The sequence below is a fragment of the Chaetodon auriga genome, chromosome 19 (genome assembly GCF_051107435.1).
Source record: "Chaetodon auriga isolate fChaAug3 chromosome 19, fChaAug3.hap1, whole genome shotgun sequence".
Taxonomy (NCBI): Eukaryota; Metazoa; Chordata; class Actinopteri; order Chaetodontiformes; family Chaetodontidae; genus Chaetodon; species Chaetodon auriga.
In genome coordinates this window covers 19663882-19680356 of record NC_135092.1, presented here as the reverse complement: position 1 = coordinate 19680356, position 16475 = coordinate 19663882, and the positions used below count along the sequence as shown (strand labels likewise).

At 44.3% G+C, this 16475-nt stretch overlaps 1 protein-coding gene across 3 annotated transcripts; it reads right to left on the bottom strand.

Moving 5' to 3' along the window:
* Positions 1-138: 138 nt before the first annotated feature.
* Positions 139-15924, bottom strand: LOC143338089 (rhotekin-like). Of its 3 annotated transcripts, none has more exons than XM_076758250.1 (13): positions 15829-15924; positions 14194-14393; positions 13752-13798; positions 13622-13675; positions 13320-13437; positions 12923-13168; positions 12731-12825; positions 12547-12653; positions 12337-12465; positions 11255-11417; positions 4237-4335; positions 2919-3012; positions 139-559 (listed from the first exon to the last, which is right to left on the bottom strand). In XM_076758250.1, the coding sequence occupies exons 1-13, from the start codon at positions 15844-15846 to the stop codon at positions 349-351; spliced, it is 1581 nt and encodes a 526-aa protein (XP_076614365.1). In that variant the 5' UTR covers positions 15847-15924; the 3' UTR covers positions 139-348. The 3 variants fall into 3 exon arrangements, with proteins under 3 accessions (XP_076614365.1, XP_076614367.1, XP_076614366.1); XM_076758252.1 differs by having other exon boundaries at positions 139-563; positions 2925-3012; XM_076758251.1 differs by having other exon boundaries at positions 12553-12653.
* Positions 15925-16475: the final 551 nt, after the last annotated feature.

The window sequence follows — 16475 nt, the reverse complement described above, 5'->3', positions numbered from 1 at the left end:
TTAGTCTCCTCTGACTATCTGCCTCATGACTCAGCGGGTGCGAGCTGGCCAAACTGCGTCTGTGGTTTCAGTGTGAAACTATGAAAGTCAGGCTGCACAGAAAGTAACAGCAGAACGGATCATAACTGAACATACAGCCATGTTTTACCACTTTATTGATGCATTCAATTATCATGCTCAAATGGCACATTAGTGGCAGAATAGTCTTCAGTGTGTCAATGCGGATGTCGTCCAATCATTGGAGTGTGGTGCAGGTGAAGCTCGTCATCATACTGGAACTGATGAAGGGTCAACAGAACGATAAAGCGGAGGCCACCCGATTGTTTGGAAGCACATTGCCTGATAATGCTATAGCGAGATTTGTCTACGTTTATAGTTTTTGGTTTCAGGCTCACACTCTTGACTGTTCATCACCTTTTTTAACTGATATTGCTGGCTGGGTAAACAGTTAGGATTCACGGAGGAGAGGCAGAAGCATGCGTCCACGTCCGTTTCCTTGACCAGGCGTCGTAACCACAAACATGTCGGCGCCCTTCGAGTGCAGCTGTGGCAGTCGTCAGTAACTGTAAACAGAGACAAACGCTGTTAAGGACGCTGGTGCTCTTAGACAAGCCTTCCTTTCTCAGCTCCCATCTATTTCTGTTTTGGCATCTGTCTGTGTAAAATCAACCAAAAGCAAAGCAGATGAAACTGTTGCAACGTGACTCACATGCAGCGTGCATCACACCTTCCCAACGCTCGAAACTATTCGCACACATATCTGTTACAACCACGGCGCTAGCTGCGCGTTTGCCAATTTCTTATCTGGACATGACTGGTATGAGGATATGGCTCTTTTTCATTACCAGAGAAGGCGAAAGATACGATGTGCCAGATGAAATCACAAGAACACAAGAACACAAGAACATCATTATACTGGTGAGCTGCTATCAGATCCACGCATTCTATTTTTAACATTTGTCCTAGAATTTAATGCCTATAATTGAACTTGTATACATACTACATTATTTTAGCTTTATTTCAAACGCATTAAATAGCCTGCTTATACTCCAAAAAAATCCCCTTAACTTTATAATCAATATAAAATTACCTTCACTACTCTTATTTTCTCTGATCCAAATATAAATTGATCCTTAGTGGCAAATCATTATTCTGGGATTCAAATAAATGAGATTGATTGAACTCAGCCACGTCTACCATTTAGCTAGTGTCCGACGAATTGCTGCAAGCAATATGGTCATACGTGCGAGGGAGAGGTCTGACATTCCTTGTATTTACTGGAAAAAGAAGACTCATGAGGCATTCAAGGCTTCACAAAGCCAGCATTGTAAAAGTAAGACCCAGTTAGCTCCTTACTTCACATTTATCAACTATCAGTCTTGAGTAAAACCTGTTCTCCGGGACATCTTTTGACCAATCTCTGGCCTTTCTCTGTACACAAACCATGACACTCCAGAACAATATCTGTAACATTTGACCGCCAGCTGCATTATGTGCAGACTTAAAGCTGTAACTGCGACTGTTTGCCATTCTAAGAAGTCAAATTACCTGCAAACATTCAGTGTTTGATGACATAACCCGCACTGCATGAGAGGGCCATTATGTGTTTGAGTCAAAGAGGTATTATCTTGCTTGGCTGTGATGTCACTGCTGACCTCATGACCCTCTCTCACTCCCAAAGCGTCAACTAGTGCTGTTTTTTTACTCGGCGCCGCATTTCACACGGACGCGCAAGGTGCTCTTTCAACCAACTCCAGGGTAAACCATGTCAGCAGCTGACAGCAGCAACCTCAGCATCCCTCCTCCTGAATGGTGGTGTCAAGTCAAAAATAATTGTGACATGCTACATACAACAGGTTGTTTAGCATGTCAAACTGCACAGGTATAGACATCTGATTGTCGTTCGTAATCGGCCACGATGCCCAGACGTGGGGCTTCAGCCACCCAACACGTCGTCATCCCAGTGATGCGCAAAGGCTTGTGAAGTGGTCGCACTTTGGTTCAGGCATCAAAGCCTCATGGTTACATTTCGGAAAAGATCTTTAACTTTGGGTTTCACACAGGGCACGAGCGCATCCATCCACCCACCCTCCTCCATTTGCAGACTTTCCAGTACTTCCTACTACTAATCTTGCCACAGATGGGATGGGTCGGAGTCGGTTGAAAGTCGGCACATCTAACACCGACGCCAAAAGGTGCCTTGTGCATCGGTATGAGACGCAGAGCGGCTTGACAAAGCTGCGGTATCTGATGGTGTGGGAGTGAGACCAGACTCAAACCTCAAAACACAACAGTTTGTCATGAGGTCATTGTTTGTTATTGCTTGTTGCATGCAAATGAATAAAGTAATCAAACAGACCAAACAGGAAATTCAGCCCTAATTTGTAATCACAACCTGTTGATAAGTCAGACTGAGCAGTTGTGTTGTAATTTCAGTGAGCAGCTAACGCCTCGCACTCAGAGAAAACACACTGGAATAGCATTTGACACGCAGCGCTTAAAGACTCACAGGATCTGGAATCTCAAGAAGCTGTCACATATGACATTTCTCACACATCTGGAGAGTTGGAAAGTTCACGGAAAAATTCAAACTATACGTGCTGATGTAAAGAATGCGGGCAGGAATTTGCTTTTCACTCAGCACTCTTTGTTAGTCCGCGAGGCTCAAATTCTGACAGACATTATTGTAAAGTCAGTGCCTCGGAGTCACTGGCGTGTCCCGTTTCGTGTTGCACTGCCTGCAGATACAATGCGAGCCTCGTTGAAATATCACAACAAACAAGTGATTATGCACGTCACAGCAAGCAGAGGGGAGGATTTTTGTTTTTTATGCACCTGGAGGAAGTCAATCATATCAGTTAATTCATGCGGGGGGGTAAAAATGCGAACAGCCCAGGGAGTGTCTGCTCGAGCAGAAGGCCCACCTTTCCTTGTAGTAGGATGAGAGCAAAGTGCGCATTTCAACAGATAAATCCGGGGCAACAAGACCCTCTCTGGGGGAGGAGGGCGTTACTGAAAAAGAAGAAGCACAAACAGGAAGAGGAGTCACTTTTATTGTTGTAAAGATATCATCTATAGCTCTCGAGCCCTTAGCTGGGGAAAAAAAAATCTCATTCAAATGACACACCCAAATTTTAGATGCCAAGATATTTGGTCCCCTTGGCTGCTGCTATGGAATATGGGTATATTTTTTCTGATCAGCATGACTGATGTTTCTCTAAGCACGTTTTGGAGATAATGCGCCTATTCATGTCATCGGCGTCTGGTCCGTTGTTCCAAGCCATTGTTGGGCAGCATTATTTATCTGTAACATCCTTCTATTTGCTCAAACCTGTCTGACGAGTCTTAGGCTAGGCGTCACCTCGTCTTTCTGCAGATGAAGACAAAGCATGCAAGTGAGGCACTACATTTCACATTTCATTATACTGTTATAATTCATGGCATGGAGTGACAGGTGTGTAAGTAGGTCATGACGGCCTGATCTAATATGTATGTTTGCAAGTTTTAGCTCGAGGCAGATTTTCGGATTTCAGCGTTGTTTTTCATGCTGTTGGAGGCAGCCATTAGCTTCCTTTAAATTCCACATTAAATGTAAATCAATTAGCAGACTGATGAGACTTGCTTGAGCTGTGTCAGCCACAGTGAAGATTAAATTAATTAAATCGGCTTTAATCGCACGTGAAAGTTGGCGCTTGTGGCATCACGCGACTCAGCATTTCCCCCAGTCCTGAGCAGCTGGAGTATTTTGCGAATTTTACTCTTTTGGTTCACTCTCGCTGCTTTAATCAGCTGTTTGGCAGCAGCATGCATCTGTCCTGAGTGAGTAACCTCCTTTCATTCACCAGGTGGACACAAACACGACTCCAGATGACTCAGAGGGGTCACTCAGTATCTGCCGGATGTGTGACGAGGCATCTGTCTGCTAATATGTTTGTTGTATCTACTTAAATGTGATAATATGTCATGATTACAGCTTACTTTTGATGCACCCAAGGGACCAAAACAACCTGTTAATGCAGCTTTCGTTTCGCAGTTTTATGTGGCGATTGAGCTGAAAAGTTTTTAATGTGGCAGACTTGTGTTTCCCTGTGATGGATTACACGACTTTAGAAAGACTTGAGAGTCTGCCAATAGATTTAAACACGTAGAGAAATGAATGAAAACAAATGAAGCTGTGATGTAAAGTTGTCAAAACCACTGATGACGTCATAAAGGCGTCTGCTTGTGTCACACTACCTATTTCATGGTATAGCGACCCCTGCTTCACTGTCGGGGGTTTCCTGGAGTTCAGCATTTCGATCTTCATGAGGTGATTGCAGCACTGCTTCCACTGGCCTGCAACAAACAGCACAAGCAGTGGTTTTCAAGGCACATGAATGGCAAAGCCTTTGTCAGCAGTTAATCTACTGCAAGCTTCTGTCTCTGTCAAATCGTGTTTACAGTCGCTGGTAAGTTGGCAGTATCTCAATACTTATGTCAATCTGAGAATCTGAGACAATAGATTATGTCATGCCTGTGCCGCATACCAGACTAATCTTGTCATAGATCTTGGTATGATATAGTATCTTTTTACATGGCCTATTTAAATATAAATATTGAAGACCTAATTATCAGAATAGTTATATGTGTTTACGCCGAGCCGGTGTCGTCGAGTTAAATATGTGCTTCTGCAGCTTTAAATCTAACTTTGGTTTCACAGGACAAACTGTGAGCAGGCAGCTGCAAATAACAGCAAGTCATCTAAACATTGTCGAGGATGATGAAGAACCAAAGCAAAGCTCCCATGCAGCCCAGAAATAACCGCTTTAACTAAAAATGAATTCAATTTAATTAGCACTGTAACAGGATTTGTGCTCACTGTCATGCAAGATAAGAGATCTTTGCACACCTGTGCAGAAACAGGTGCACAGGAGAATAACAGATGAGTAAAAGTACCAAGATTTAGCTCCCACACATTCGCCTGAGGAAGGTCTCTGTACTGAAATAATTGAGTCAGTCTACTGTTGGTGTGCTGAGCCATTGTTCTAATTATCAGTGAAGACAGTAAAACAGTGAACGAGCACACACACCCACAATAAGGAGTGGCACATCACCACATCCACCTCTTCACACCTGATCTCTCTGTAGAGCAAAGACAAAGAGTTCACAAAGACATTTTACCCATTCGTACCAAAAAAATGTAATTTCTCCTGCAAACACTCTCTTATTAAAGATTTGTTTGTGTATCTTAATCGGCAGAAATGCACTGTGGCACCAAGAAGCTGCAAAAATAATCCACAGGTGCACAGTGTGCTGTGATAAGCCCTGATGATGACCTACATATTGTACGTTTTTCACAGAAAACCGATCAACTTCTGCTGAACTTGTCACTTGCTTGCCCTCTGCTCGGACTCAAGGGCGGCACAAATGGAAAGTGAAGTGACAGCTTGCCAGTTTACGGGGGCTAGGTGCGTGGCATGGCTGCAAACTGGCTCAAACTCCACATTCCAGCATGGGGAGTGGAGGTTTTCAGCACACAGTACTGTGATCTCATGACACAATAGACAAAGAAACAGTTTGCAATGCAGAGAGCAAGTGTAGGCTGCATTAATTGATATGTTATGTGTTATTAACAATATAACAGAATGAGTCAGCACGCTGGTTTGGAAGCAGGGACAATAAACCCTGAACCAACAGAAACTGTTTCTTTATGTGGCACAATATTGTATTGTAGTACACAAAACTACTCTTCAGTGACAATTTTGGTCACTTCGGGACGATACGTTTGGTAATGTGGGACAGTTTCATTAGTGAAGGCCGGGGGTGATCCGGCCCACGAGGAATTTCATGCTCAGGAACACAAAAAAATACTTTTCCAGCATGTGAGGCAAGTTCTCCAAAGATTACTTGAGAACAAAGCTAAAAAATGTGAATTTCAGGTCAGCTCTGTTGGGTTTCTAGGATACATGTCCAACGTGGACAGGTGAAGACAGAGTGGCAGAGTGGTCCACATCCCTGGAACAACTCCAGCTGATTCTGGCCTTTGTTAACCTTTACAGACGGTTCATCAGGGACTACAACTGTGTGGCCACCTCACCCCTTCAGCTGCCCCCTTTTTCCTGGATTCCTGAGGCAGATCCTGCCATCACCGAGCTCAAGAGATGCTTTACGTCAGCACCTGTCCTCCTCCAATCACACCTTTCACGTCAGTTTATTGTGGAGGTTGATGCATCAGATACAAAGGTTGGAGGTTAGGGTTAGGGTTAGTCAGCGTGTGACCAGGAACTCCACCCCTGCTCAGTCGTCTCCCACCACCTGGAAACAGGGAACTGCTGGAGACGCTGGCTGGAGGGAGCATCGCACCTTTTCATCATCTGGACGGAACACAAGAACCTGGTCTACATCCAGACCGCCAAACAACTCAATCTCAAACCCTTTGGGCGCTATTCTTCGGAAGATTTCACTCTTGTTCACCAACCTGGTTCCAGAAACATCAAGCCTGACGCCCTCTCCCAGCAGCCCCAACAATCCAGCCAAACACAACGCCGTCCTACTGAACCTCTGGTCAAAGAAGCCCAAAGAACTTTGAAAGTTCCTGTGAAAGCGAAGACAGAAGTCTGCCTTGATACCCCACATGGGAACACGCAGGGCACCGAAGCATTTACACTTTCTATGTGTAAACTAATAATACTATGATAGATTGCAAGGACAAAGTGCTGAGCAGAACATGACCCCTCGGCTCCACACTGAAAATGATGCTTATGATCAATCAGATAAAAGAAAGTAAACAGACAAGAAGTTATTAAGTTATCCCTACGAGGACGCAGAAGAAGTTCCTGAAATTTTTCACTTTGAGGGCGAGTTACAGCGATTGTTTGATTTAATCAGGCAGGGTGACAATTTTCTCAAGTAATTGTTGTCTGCATAAACTCGTGGACACATAAGACCACATAATTACTGCTGCATTGTAGCAGGCTCTCAAGAATATAATTGTCACTTCCCCTGATTTTCGTAAATACGCACGGTGGGAAATGCCTCTCAAATGTTGAATGAATTTGCTCAGAGATCCAGCTTCTGCTGCTCTGCTCCCTTTTTTTTTTTATTCATCCTTTGTTATGATTAGTGTGGTCCGATGATTGCTGCCTGTGATTATCTGTGAACAGACTGGTGGTATTTGGGGCAGTTTAAAAACAGTGGCGATGGCACATGGGCACAGGACAAAACGCTGGTGCTGTGACTAATCTCTGGTCCTAATGTCACTGTGCTGTATTTGACCTTTACCAAAGTAGCACCGTCAGCTTAAAGGTCAATTCAGACCCAGCATGATGGCCAAGCCCGGGGAGGCCAGACCCGCCAATCCAGGAATCTGTCCCGCCCAGGAGAAATCAGCGAGCTTAAGTAAAGTATTGTATTTCAGTCAGCTACTGCAAGCAGCTTTCTAGACTCCAGTAATAAATTGGGAACAAGTGTTGACGTTCCCACCAAGCTCCTGACCGGAAAAAACAAGCCACCGCTGTGCCGTCTCACCCGCTAGCCCCCCTCCACCACTATCAGGGTCTGGGTTGCCATTTTTGCCACCAGCAGCGACCTCAGAAGTGGATGGCAGCTGTGCATCTGTTAGCAACTCTTCTCCCAGGCCTCATCCTCAGCAGTGTAATTCCAGATGACTTCAGGGGGCTTTAACCCAAAGAGGTACTCGTGGATAGCTTTCCAGTTCGGCTCTTCTCAGGGAAGGAACACACATTTGCCAGTGGTAACAAAACAGACTCTGCTTGGTGGTCTGTGAAAGGGGAGGCTGTCTGTTTCCCTTGTAGACAGTTTAGGGCTTATGCCTCATTGGACTTAACATTTACAGTAAAAGGGGGTGAGAACTGTTTTCAAACTTTAACATACGTGTTATCTGAGCATCAAAGAAGCATGTCACACCTCGGAAAGCTCCCCAGCAAACGTTTCATCGACCCGGGGTCTGATGGCACGTCTATGGGGCAACCGCTCATATCAAACAGGCGTGCAGACAGTCCCTACACCACAGAACAACCAAACTTAGAAAAAATTAAAATGTTAATTGAGTATAAATTCAGACCCTAACAGTGTCAAAGTACGTTTATATGCAACTCGAAAGTTTGCAGGATTTTTTGGAGGACTAGCATTTTCCAACTGTTGGTCAGAACAGTGGACCATTTTTACATGTTCAGGTGCGACTTTAATAACAGTTAACAACTTCAATTACAGGAAGAACGCAGGAAAGGATCTATAAAAAATAATATTTGATGAATTCACGGGACTTTAGGGGCTCTGTATTCATGGCAGGGAAGCCAGCTAAACGGATTACATGTACAACACCAGTATGTTGATATATTGAGTTATGGGGTAGTAATTTGCCTTTTTTTTTAGCTCTGTTAAATTTGGTGGACGTTGAACTTTGTAGGAAGAGTGAATGAAACTTCTGCTGCATTTTCTAAAGATGGCGTTTGGGGGTGACTTAATGTTGCGTTACAGTCAAATTAGCTTGAATGTGGGTGAGAAAACCACTGAATCACAGGCTGTGTGACTCAAAGAGGCCGTGTTACTCTAAGAATTCTTATTTTATACAAAATCGGACTCTGATTTGTCTCAGGGTTGTAAGACGAGGCTCTACTAGTTGTGGCTGGAATATCAACACACATCGCTCCACTGACTTTCGGCTCCTTTGTAGTGTACTATACATAAGTACAACCACTTCAGAGGACATTACATATCGCCAGTTGCTTGCAAGCTATCTGGTCCGTGGTTCATAAGTTGTGTATATTAATACTCCAACACAGTGAAGACTGGCTTCAGAGTCTTCATTACCATGTTAACGTCTCACAGGTATGTCACACATGTGAGGTTAATGCACCTGAGTGTCACCTGCGTGGAGATGAATGGATTTTCACATTTTGTTCATTTACACCAGATGAGAGGGTACAGAGCAATAAAGCTGATGTTCTGAGTCAGACATCAGACAGCTGTCACACTGTGCTCATCAACAGGCAGGCAGGCCTCACCGATGCCACAAACACGCCATGAAAGAATGCCGTCCTGCAGGTATCAGCAGGTATATTTCAGCTTCTTCTGAAATACACACAAGCGAAACCTCATAAGCAATCCCTCAAACATTTCCAGGTATAGATACTTGGCTGAGTTTGAGTTATGCTGCAATCAAGTGCAGCTTGACACGACACGCAGCACACGATGAAGGCTTCTTTACATATTAATCGGAAAGTTACTTATTAATGTAGAACACTGGATGTGTTCAGATGCAACTTTAATAACAGTTAACAACTTAAATGACTGCATTCAAGATTGAAGTATTCCTGTATACATGAGAGCAGACTGTTGGATTTTCCATGAGATGAGAATTGATTATTTTACATTAAAAAGTTCATCTGAACAGATGCTAAATATTGCAGCGTACTACATACAAGCTGTCTGGTCCCTGGTTCACAAGTTGTGTACATTAATACTCCAACACAGTGGAGGCTGGCTTCAGAGTCTTCATTACCATGTTAACGTCTCACAGGTATGTCACACACGTGAGGTTAATGCACCCGAGTGTCACCTGCGTGGAGATGAATGGATTTTTACATTTTGTTCATTTACACCAGATGAGAGGGTACAGAGCAATAAAGCTGAGGATCTGAGTCAGACATCAGACAGCTGTCACACTGTGCTCATCAACAGGCAGGCAGGCCTCACCGATGCCACGAACACGCCATGAAAGAATGCCGTCTTATATGAAGAGACTTGGCTGAGTTTGAGTCATGCTGTGATCAGGTGTAGCTTGTTTCTCCTGCTCCCTTAAATAAAGTTATAATTATCACACTGCTCATCTGTGCAACGTGAACTGTCAATCCATCAGGTAGATGTCGAGCCATTTCGCTGGATAAATGAAAATTTGGACCTGCTGGTTGTGCTGGATGAAAAGTCAGAGGCTCTCTGAAGTAATTCGGATGCATCCTCTGAGGAGCATGAGCATCTGTGCCAAATGTCATGGTCAGTGATTACTGCAGTCTGATGCACTTTTGATGACATTAGACAAGCATGTGCTGCGTGTGCTCGCAGAACACAGAGGATTAAGGAACAAATGTTCTGCACCAATTAAGGTATGTACACTTCGTACGTCTTGTTTCAACATGGCGGAGGGATATATTCAGTGGGAGATCTGGGGGGAAATTCTAAGTATCAATCACTGAATTTCCTGCATAAACGTCCTCCTTTTCCCTTCTGGCTCCTTCGTGGTTATCAAAGGTGCATTGTCGCTTCTTCTTCTTCTTCTTCTTCTTCTTCTTCTTCTTCTTCTTCTTTCAGTTTAAAGGCAGATTACAGCTTGCTTTGGAGGTGTCATACTGCCACCATGTTGCCTTCCACTCCCCAAAAATAAACATTTCATCTTATTTTTCATGAATTTGTTGATTTGTTTTTATGTCCATTCTGTCTTTTCTATGTACAACACTCACTTGCTGCATGTGGTTTCTTTCTGGTGAATCAGCTGCAATTCCTCTATTATTAGTGTTATCATTAATACATTAATCTCGCTTCATGCACCGCAGTGAGGTTAATGGGTTACTGAGGTATGCTGAGCCTGAAGCCAGAGTTGTAAATCTCACGATGGTGGCTCTCTGTTCACCTGGCCAACTGATGCTGCACACCTAACCTGCTCCCACCCTAAATATATTCTCTATGAGCAATAAATGGAATACGTTACATAATGCAAAAAATGGCTGGATGTTATTACGGCAGCACACGTGTATTTGTTCCCCAGATTGAACAAACCAGATGTTCATTCGTGAACTGTAGAGGTAGGCTGCTAGTTTTTGGAAAATTTGGACTGCTGAATACTGACTGAAAGACACGTCATAGAAAACTCTGTTTATCAACACCGTAAAGTGAAGCTTCAAAAATAATCACGAAGCTGAGTACAAATCTCTGATTATCAGATAGAAAATGGGCATTAGTGGATCAGAATGGGCGGCGTCCTGACCTGCTGTACCGCGTCGTCCCTGCACGTGGATTTTGATGACAATCTGGCGTTCATTCTTTCGTGTGCGTACCGTTTGGTTGTCACTGTGCCAAAGCCCTTTTCAGAACCACTATAATTAATGGCAACGCTAAAGCAGTTGTTGTTTCCTTGGCTCACAGCCTAAACTTACGCTTCCTTTACGATGTTTCACTCAGAAACTTCAAACCTTTCCGCAAGTTTAGCAGCTGTGCTAGCAGCTAGCGTCAGAGACTCATGGGTTATGTCGTTGCTCACTCATGTTGTAGACGTGCTGCCAGAGGGCCTCGGTCCAGCGCTGCGTGTCGTCAGGTGCGGGTGTGGTCAGCACGTAGGTCACATCCTCGCCTTGATGCTGCGTACTGACGTATACACTCTTGCAATGGACAGGGCCTCTCTCTGACACACAGACGAGGGTATCCTGACAGAGAAGCACACACACACACACAATCACTGGCTCGTTATTATTCAGATAATTGGCTGGAGTTTTGCTTGACAAAGTACCAAAGGTGTGAAGCATCCACATAGCTGAGATATTACAGGTAGCCACAACGCTACCGTAAACGCTACTGAGATATTAATAACTGACAGGTTTCACTGCAGTTAGGAAGCTGAGAGGAAATGCTGCGGCTGAAAACAAACAAATCAGCTGCAGGAGCTCATTTGAATTTATCTTTTAACATTTGAACGATATCATATACAACAAGGTGGTTTAATCCTGTGCTTCTCAATTTAAGGGTCAGGGCACTGCAGCACCAATCTGTTTTCATTTCATGGACCTTTTTTTGTGACATATTAGAGAATTTTACCTCTTTGAGCCTCTAACAGTTAGAGAGGAAATCACTGCTGACAGCTCAAAAATATCTGAAACACGTGACACCAAGTAAACACAAGCCAAAGCGGCAGCGAACCACTGGTTTAATATATTCTAGAATAATCCAAAAGTAAGTATTAACCCTATGTGTCCGATGAGTGTCATGGTAGTAAAAGTAGAAAGCTAAAGCTCAGTGAAAGTGCCTCAGAGCAGCAGTGATAGCAGTGAAATACTGTGTGTGAGAAGGTATCTGTAACATGAAGGTTGGAGAATGTCTCTGTGCGATAAGGTGCTATTTAGATTTACATTTCCAAATGAAAGATACAACATGTGTAATGAGTTTGACAGACATTAAAATGCATAAAATATTCCATTCACCAGATGCTCACCAGTACGAGTTTCCTGAGTACGTTTTTCATTAAATCACCAGTGCTCTCTGGTGGCCTCGGCGTGTTATTGTAATCAACGTGGACAAAACTGCGAGTGAATCCATCTGCTCATTCACGGCTTCTCATTTAGAACCCACCTTTTTGATGGGGATTACAAGTAATGGCTTGTCCTCAGACTCCAGGTCTTCTGGACTCTGATAGCAGCAGAGACTTTGCCCCCTGAGGATCCCGTAGACATTTTTCCAGCAATTAAGGTCCTCTCTGAGCTGAGCGAGAGCAGGGAGGGAGGCGATACAGTGAATGATAATGTGATCGCAGAGCAGGATAACATATGATAATCTAGTCACCTTAACCTTGAGTTGGCCACTCATGACTGGCTGAATCATGCACAGAGGCTGAGCAGCCAGGCGGCAGCACATGTTGCCAAACAGAGGCAACCAGAAGGGACTGTCCTCTGGAAAAATAAAGAGTTTAGGGATTAGAGGAGAGGAGGAGAGACGAGAAGACGAGAGGAGGGGACTTACAACTCACCTGTTGCTGCTAGAGACAGATCATGAGTCTTGAAACCTTCCTGGATGTGTTCGAGTCTCAGTGTTGTGTGAGCCAGCAGGTTAAACTTAGGCCCCCTTCAGACAGAAAGCAATGAGCAAAATCAGTTTTCCAGGAGTCGCTCAGCTCTAAAACATGTTCCTCTAGTGTTTCAGGGAGAGCTGTCATCCTCACAGTGCAGACAGGTGAGGGGATAAAGGCGGCGACACACTCCCAGGTCCTAGATCTCCTCCACTGGAAACGGATCCACAGAAAGTTGCAGACTCAAACGCAGCGCGGATCTTTTTCCCGGAGGAGCATCCCAGAGAGCCACCCAGACAGCTCACTCTCCTGGGTCCTAAAGCCCCCGAGGAGAAATCCTCCACCACACAGCTGCTGTACAGCTCGACACGAAGCTGGAACCCCGGCCCTACGTCTTTGCTGCTCACACACACACACACACACACACACACACACACACACACACACACACACACACACACACACACACACGCACACACATTTATACAAGGATGCATTAAATGCCTTTCAAGCGGGATCGGACAAAAACTGAACCCCTGAAAAGACTTACAATATGAGAGTGTCTTCAAAACAGATGTCAGTTAAAGTCCTGTCCACCATCACCAGGTCAGTGTCGAGGATCTCTGTGCCGCACTGAAGCAGGCAGAACACAGCGCAGCGATGCAGCTCTGCAAGGACGCACAACGGAGTGAAAGGTCAGAAAGTTCAAGAAAGGACTTTCGACAGTTTGGTGACGTTAACGAGGTTTCTATGCAAACATGCTCTTCGCTGTTCAATTCATTTTCTTTTAATCCATCTGATCTCAGTTGAGCCGTTCACATCAGCTCCCTTAATCACAGCTTTGGGATTTACCTCCTTTGTTCTTGAAGTACTCGGAGTCTTTCCACATCAGTGGGATTCGCAGGTCTACAGAATGCAAATAGTGAAGTTAGAAACATAAAAGATTCATCTGTTTTCATGAGGGGGTTTTGTGAACGCTCACCTGAAAGGGCTACTTTTCCCAAACAGGACACGATATCTTCAGACGGCCTGCAGGAAAAGAAGCAGATCATCTATCCAACAAGCCATGAACACACATTGTACAACACAGGATAGTCTGCACACGAGATGGACAAAATAAAAGGAACACTAATAGAATCCAGTAAAAAAACAGCACAAATTAGCCTCAGGACGAAGATGATTGAACCAACACATCTGTTACACAATCAGCAATGTTACACACACGTATGCATTATCAACACAGTACATCAGGTAAACACACACATAAACAAAACACTCCATGGACTAAAGGGGTTAGCTTGTCTGCCCTCTAGTGGCTGGTAGGAGGCATGTCCTCAAACAGCACGCCTCCACTCTTTTCTATCTGTCTCCACTGATAGTATCTGACTCCCACGTACACCCCATGTCCTCGCACTCCGTCTGACCTGCGTCCCACCCTCTGCAGGATCTGAGCTTTCCTCATCCTCTGCAGTTGGCTGAGCAAGGCCAGGATGCGGGCATTGCAGGTGAGCAGGCTCTTGGAGGCCTCCAGGGCCTGCTCTCTCCTGGAGCAAGCCGCCAGCAGCTTACCGGCCCCCTCCCGCATTCGCACCTCCCTCTCAATCTGCTTCAGCACCTCTTCGTCCTGAGAGGAGTGGGAAGAATAACGTTCTTTTAATCAAAGGTATCACATCATGTTTCAGTGGTTATATCTCAACAACTTCTGGAAGGACCAGGTGGTTTTGAGTAAAATCTCTTATCAACTATTGGATTGATGTCCATGAACGTTGTTACAAACATTCATGTTCCCTTCAGGATGAAGTTTAGCCTCTCTGTCGGCTCCTGAACTTATCTAGATGTCATCATCAGGTCAAAATTTGACCTCGTCCAACCAGCTTATGACAAAATATCTGCAAAACTGTCGACATTCCCATCAGCTTCAGCTCCACTTTGAGCCACGAGTCAGCTGTGGACTCTTAGTCTTGACACTGATGCGTCATAATGTGAAGGAGTGCGATTAGTAATTCCAGTAATAAACATGAAGCCACATTTTATCAGGCGGTAGTCACCGTTTCAGCCTTTCAAACACTCTGCCATCCTTCTGGCACCAGGCCTCTAACACAGTGACCCAGATCTGTTACGTAACAGCCCAGAACTCGTGGGGTGACAGTTAAATTGGTGCGTCACACTAATCCCTGCTGTCAGAGGCCTGAGACTAAGCTGATCTCAGGTGAGTCGATTAGATCACAAAGGGATGACGAGGGAAACAATACAGTGTACGGGGCAGAGGAAAACTTCCCTTCATGACAATCCACTTAGTAGCATGTTTGCTCGTGATCTTTTCGTAGGACCGTCTCTGCTTTTTAAACCTTTATTTAACCAGGAGAACGTCAAATCAAGTGATTCTGTGAGGGAGCGTTTTCCCATCATTGATTCAACGCCACACAAACTCACCTGAATGACGTTATGTAAGATTTTTAGACTTGTTTCGCAATGGCTGTGATTACACAGCGTTCTCAGCTGGTTCGACATTCTTGGGCACAGTCTTTTGAGGTTTACCTTGAATTAACCACACAAGTGAGGTGCAGCACAGCTTTAGGGATCAGACGATGTTGCATAATTCAGTCATGTTTCTGAGCCTAAGCCCTGCTGATATGTTGCATTTTTGTTCTGAGTATATCCCCCATAATTACATAACCTGCAGTTCACGAGACTGGTGCAGCAAAAGGCTTAAATGGCTAATTTGTGCCATATTATAATACTCCTCAAATAGCATCAACACCGGAAGCTGCAAATTGATTGTGATCACCTGTGTATGTTAGTTTTTCACCGAACCACAGCACATGGAAGCAAAGGGCATCCATTAACAAGCTGTTAAGGTGCAAACACCTCAAAATGTTTCATCAGCAGATCGTTTTTCTACCACATAAAACGACAATTACCTGTAAATTAAGATTAAAATGTTTAATGAAAACAGAACTATGCAAGCGTCCCTGTGCTGAACCACAGTATGAAAACCTCAATGAATTATTCAGAAATGCCCCCAAAAAACCTTTAAAATATCACCGTGTTTCACTAACCTGGGTGTTAGCATTCATTTTCCTCGTCTGCGGCGCCTCAGAGGTCCGGTCTCTGCAGCCAGCAGTCCAGCGAGTGGACTGACTAATCTCAGCGAAAGAGTGCTGGAGTGGACCTGCAGACAGAGCGGTTCGTTACTCAACAGAGAGATCAAAACGCTCTTAAGCCTCACTACAAGAGAGTTGCAGCATGAGGGATTAGAGGAGTCTTTCATTCCATCAGCTTTATCACAGCAACAATGAGCGCCTGTTTATACAGTCAATATCTTACATTAAAAGCAGACATTCACTCAGACTAAGAAGTACAATAAATCAAAGGTATTTACTAGTTAGTTGTCATAAAATGTACTTTTAAGCTGACAAAACATGCAGTACTTGAGTTTCTTGAGTTTATCTGTGACCAAATATAAAGTACATGGACTGCTTTAAAATCATTTTAGTTCATATGCAGGTAAATGGACATTGACCCATTATGAGAAACACCCAGTGCATTTCTATGCAATGCAATCCTGCAGCAAACAGACTTACAACCACTGAGAAGCTCCTGCAGTAACGCTCCTTTAGCCGGGGGTCTTCTGTGGCACGCGGCTCGGCCTTAAACGCAGCACTTCAATGCATCAGTGGTGAGTTCATCACGAGCTCTTCATCAA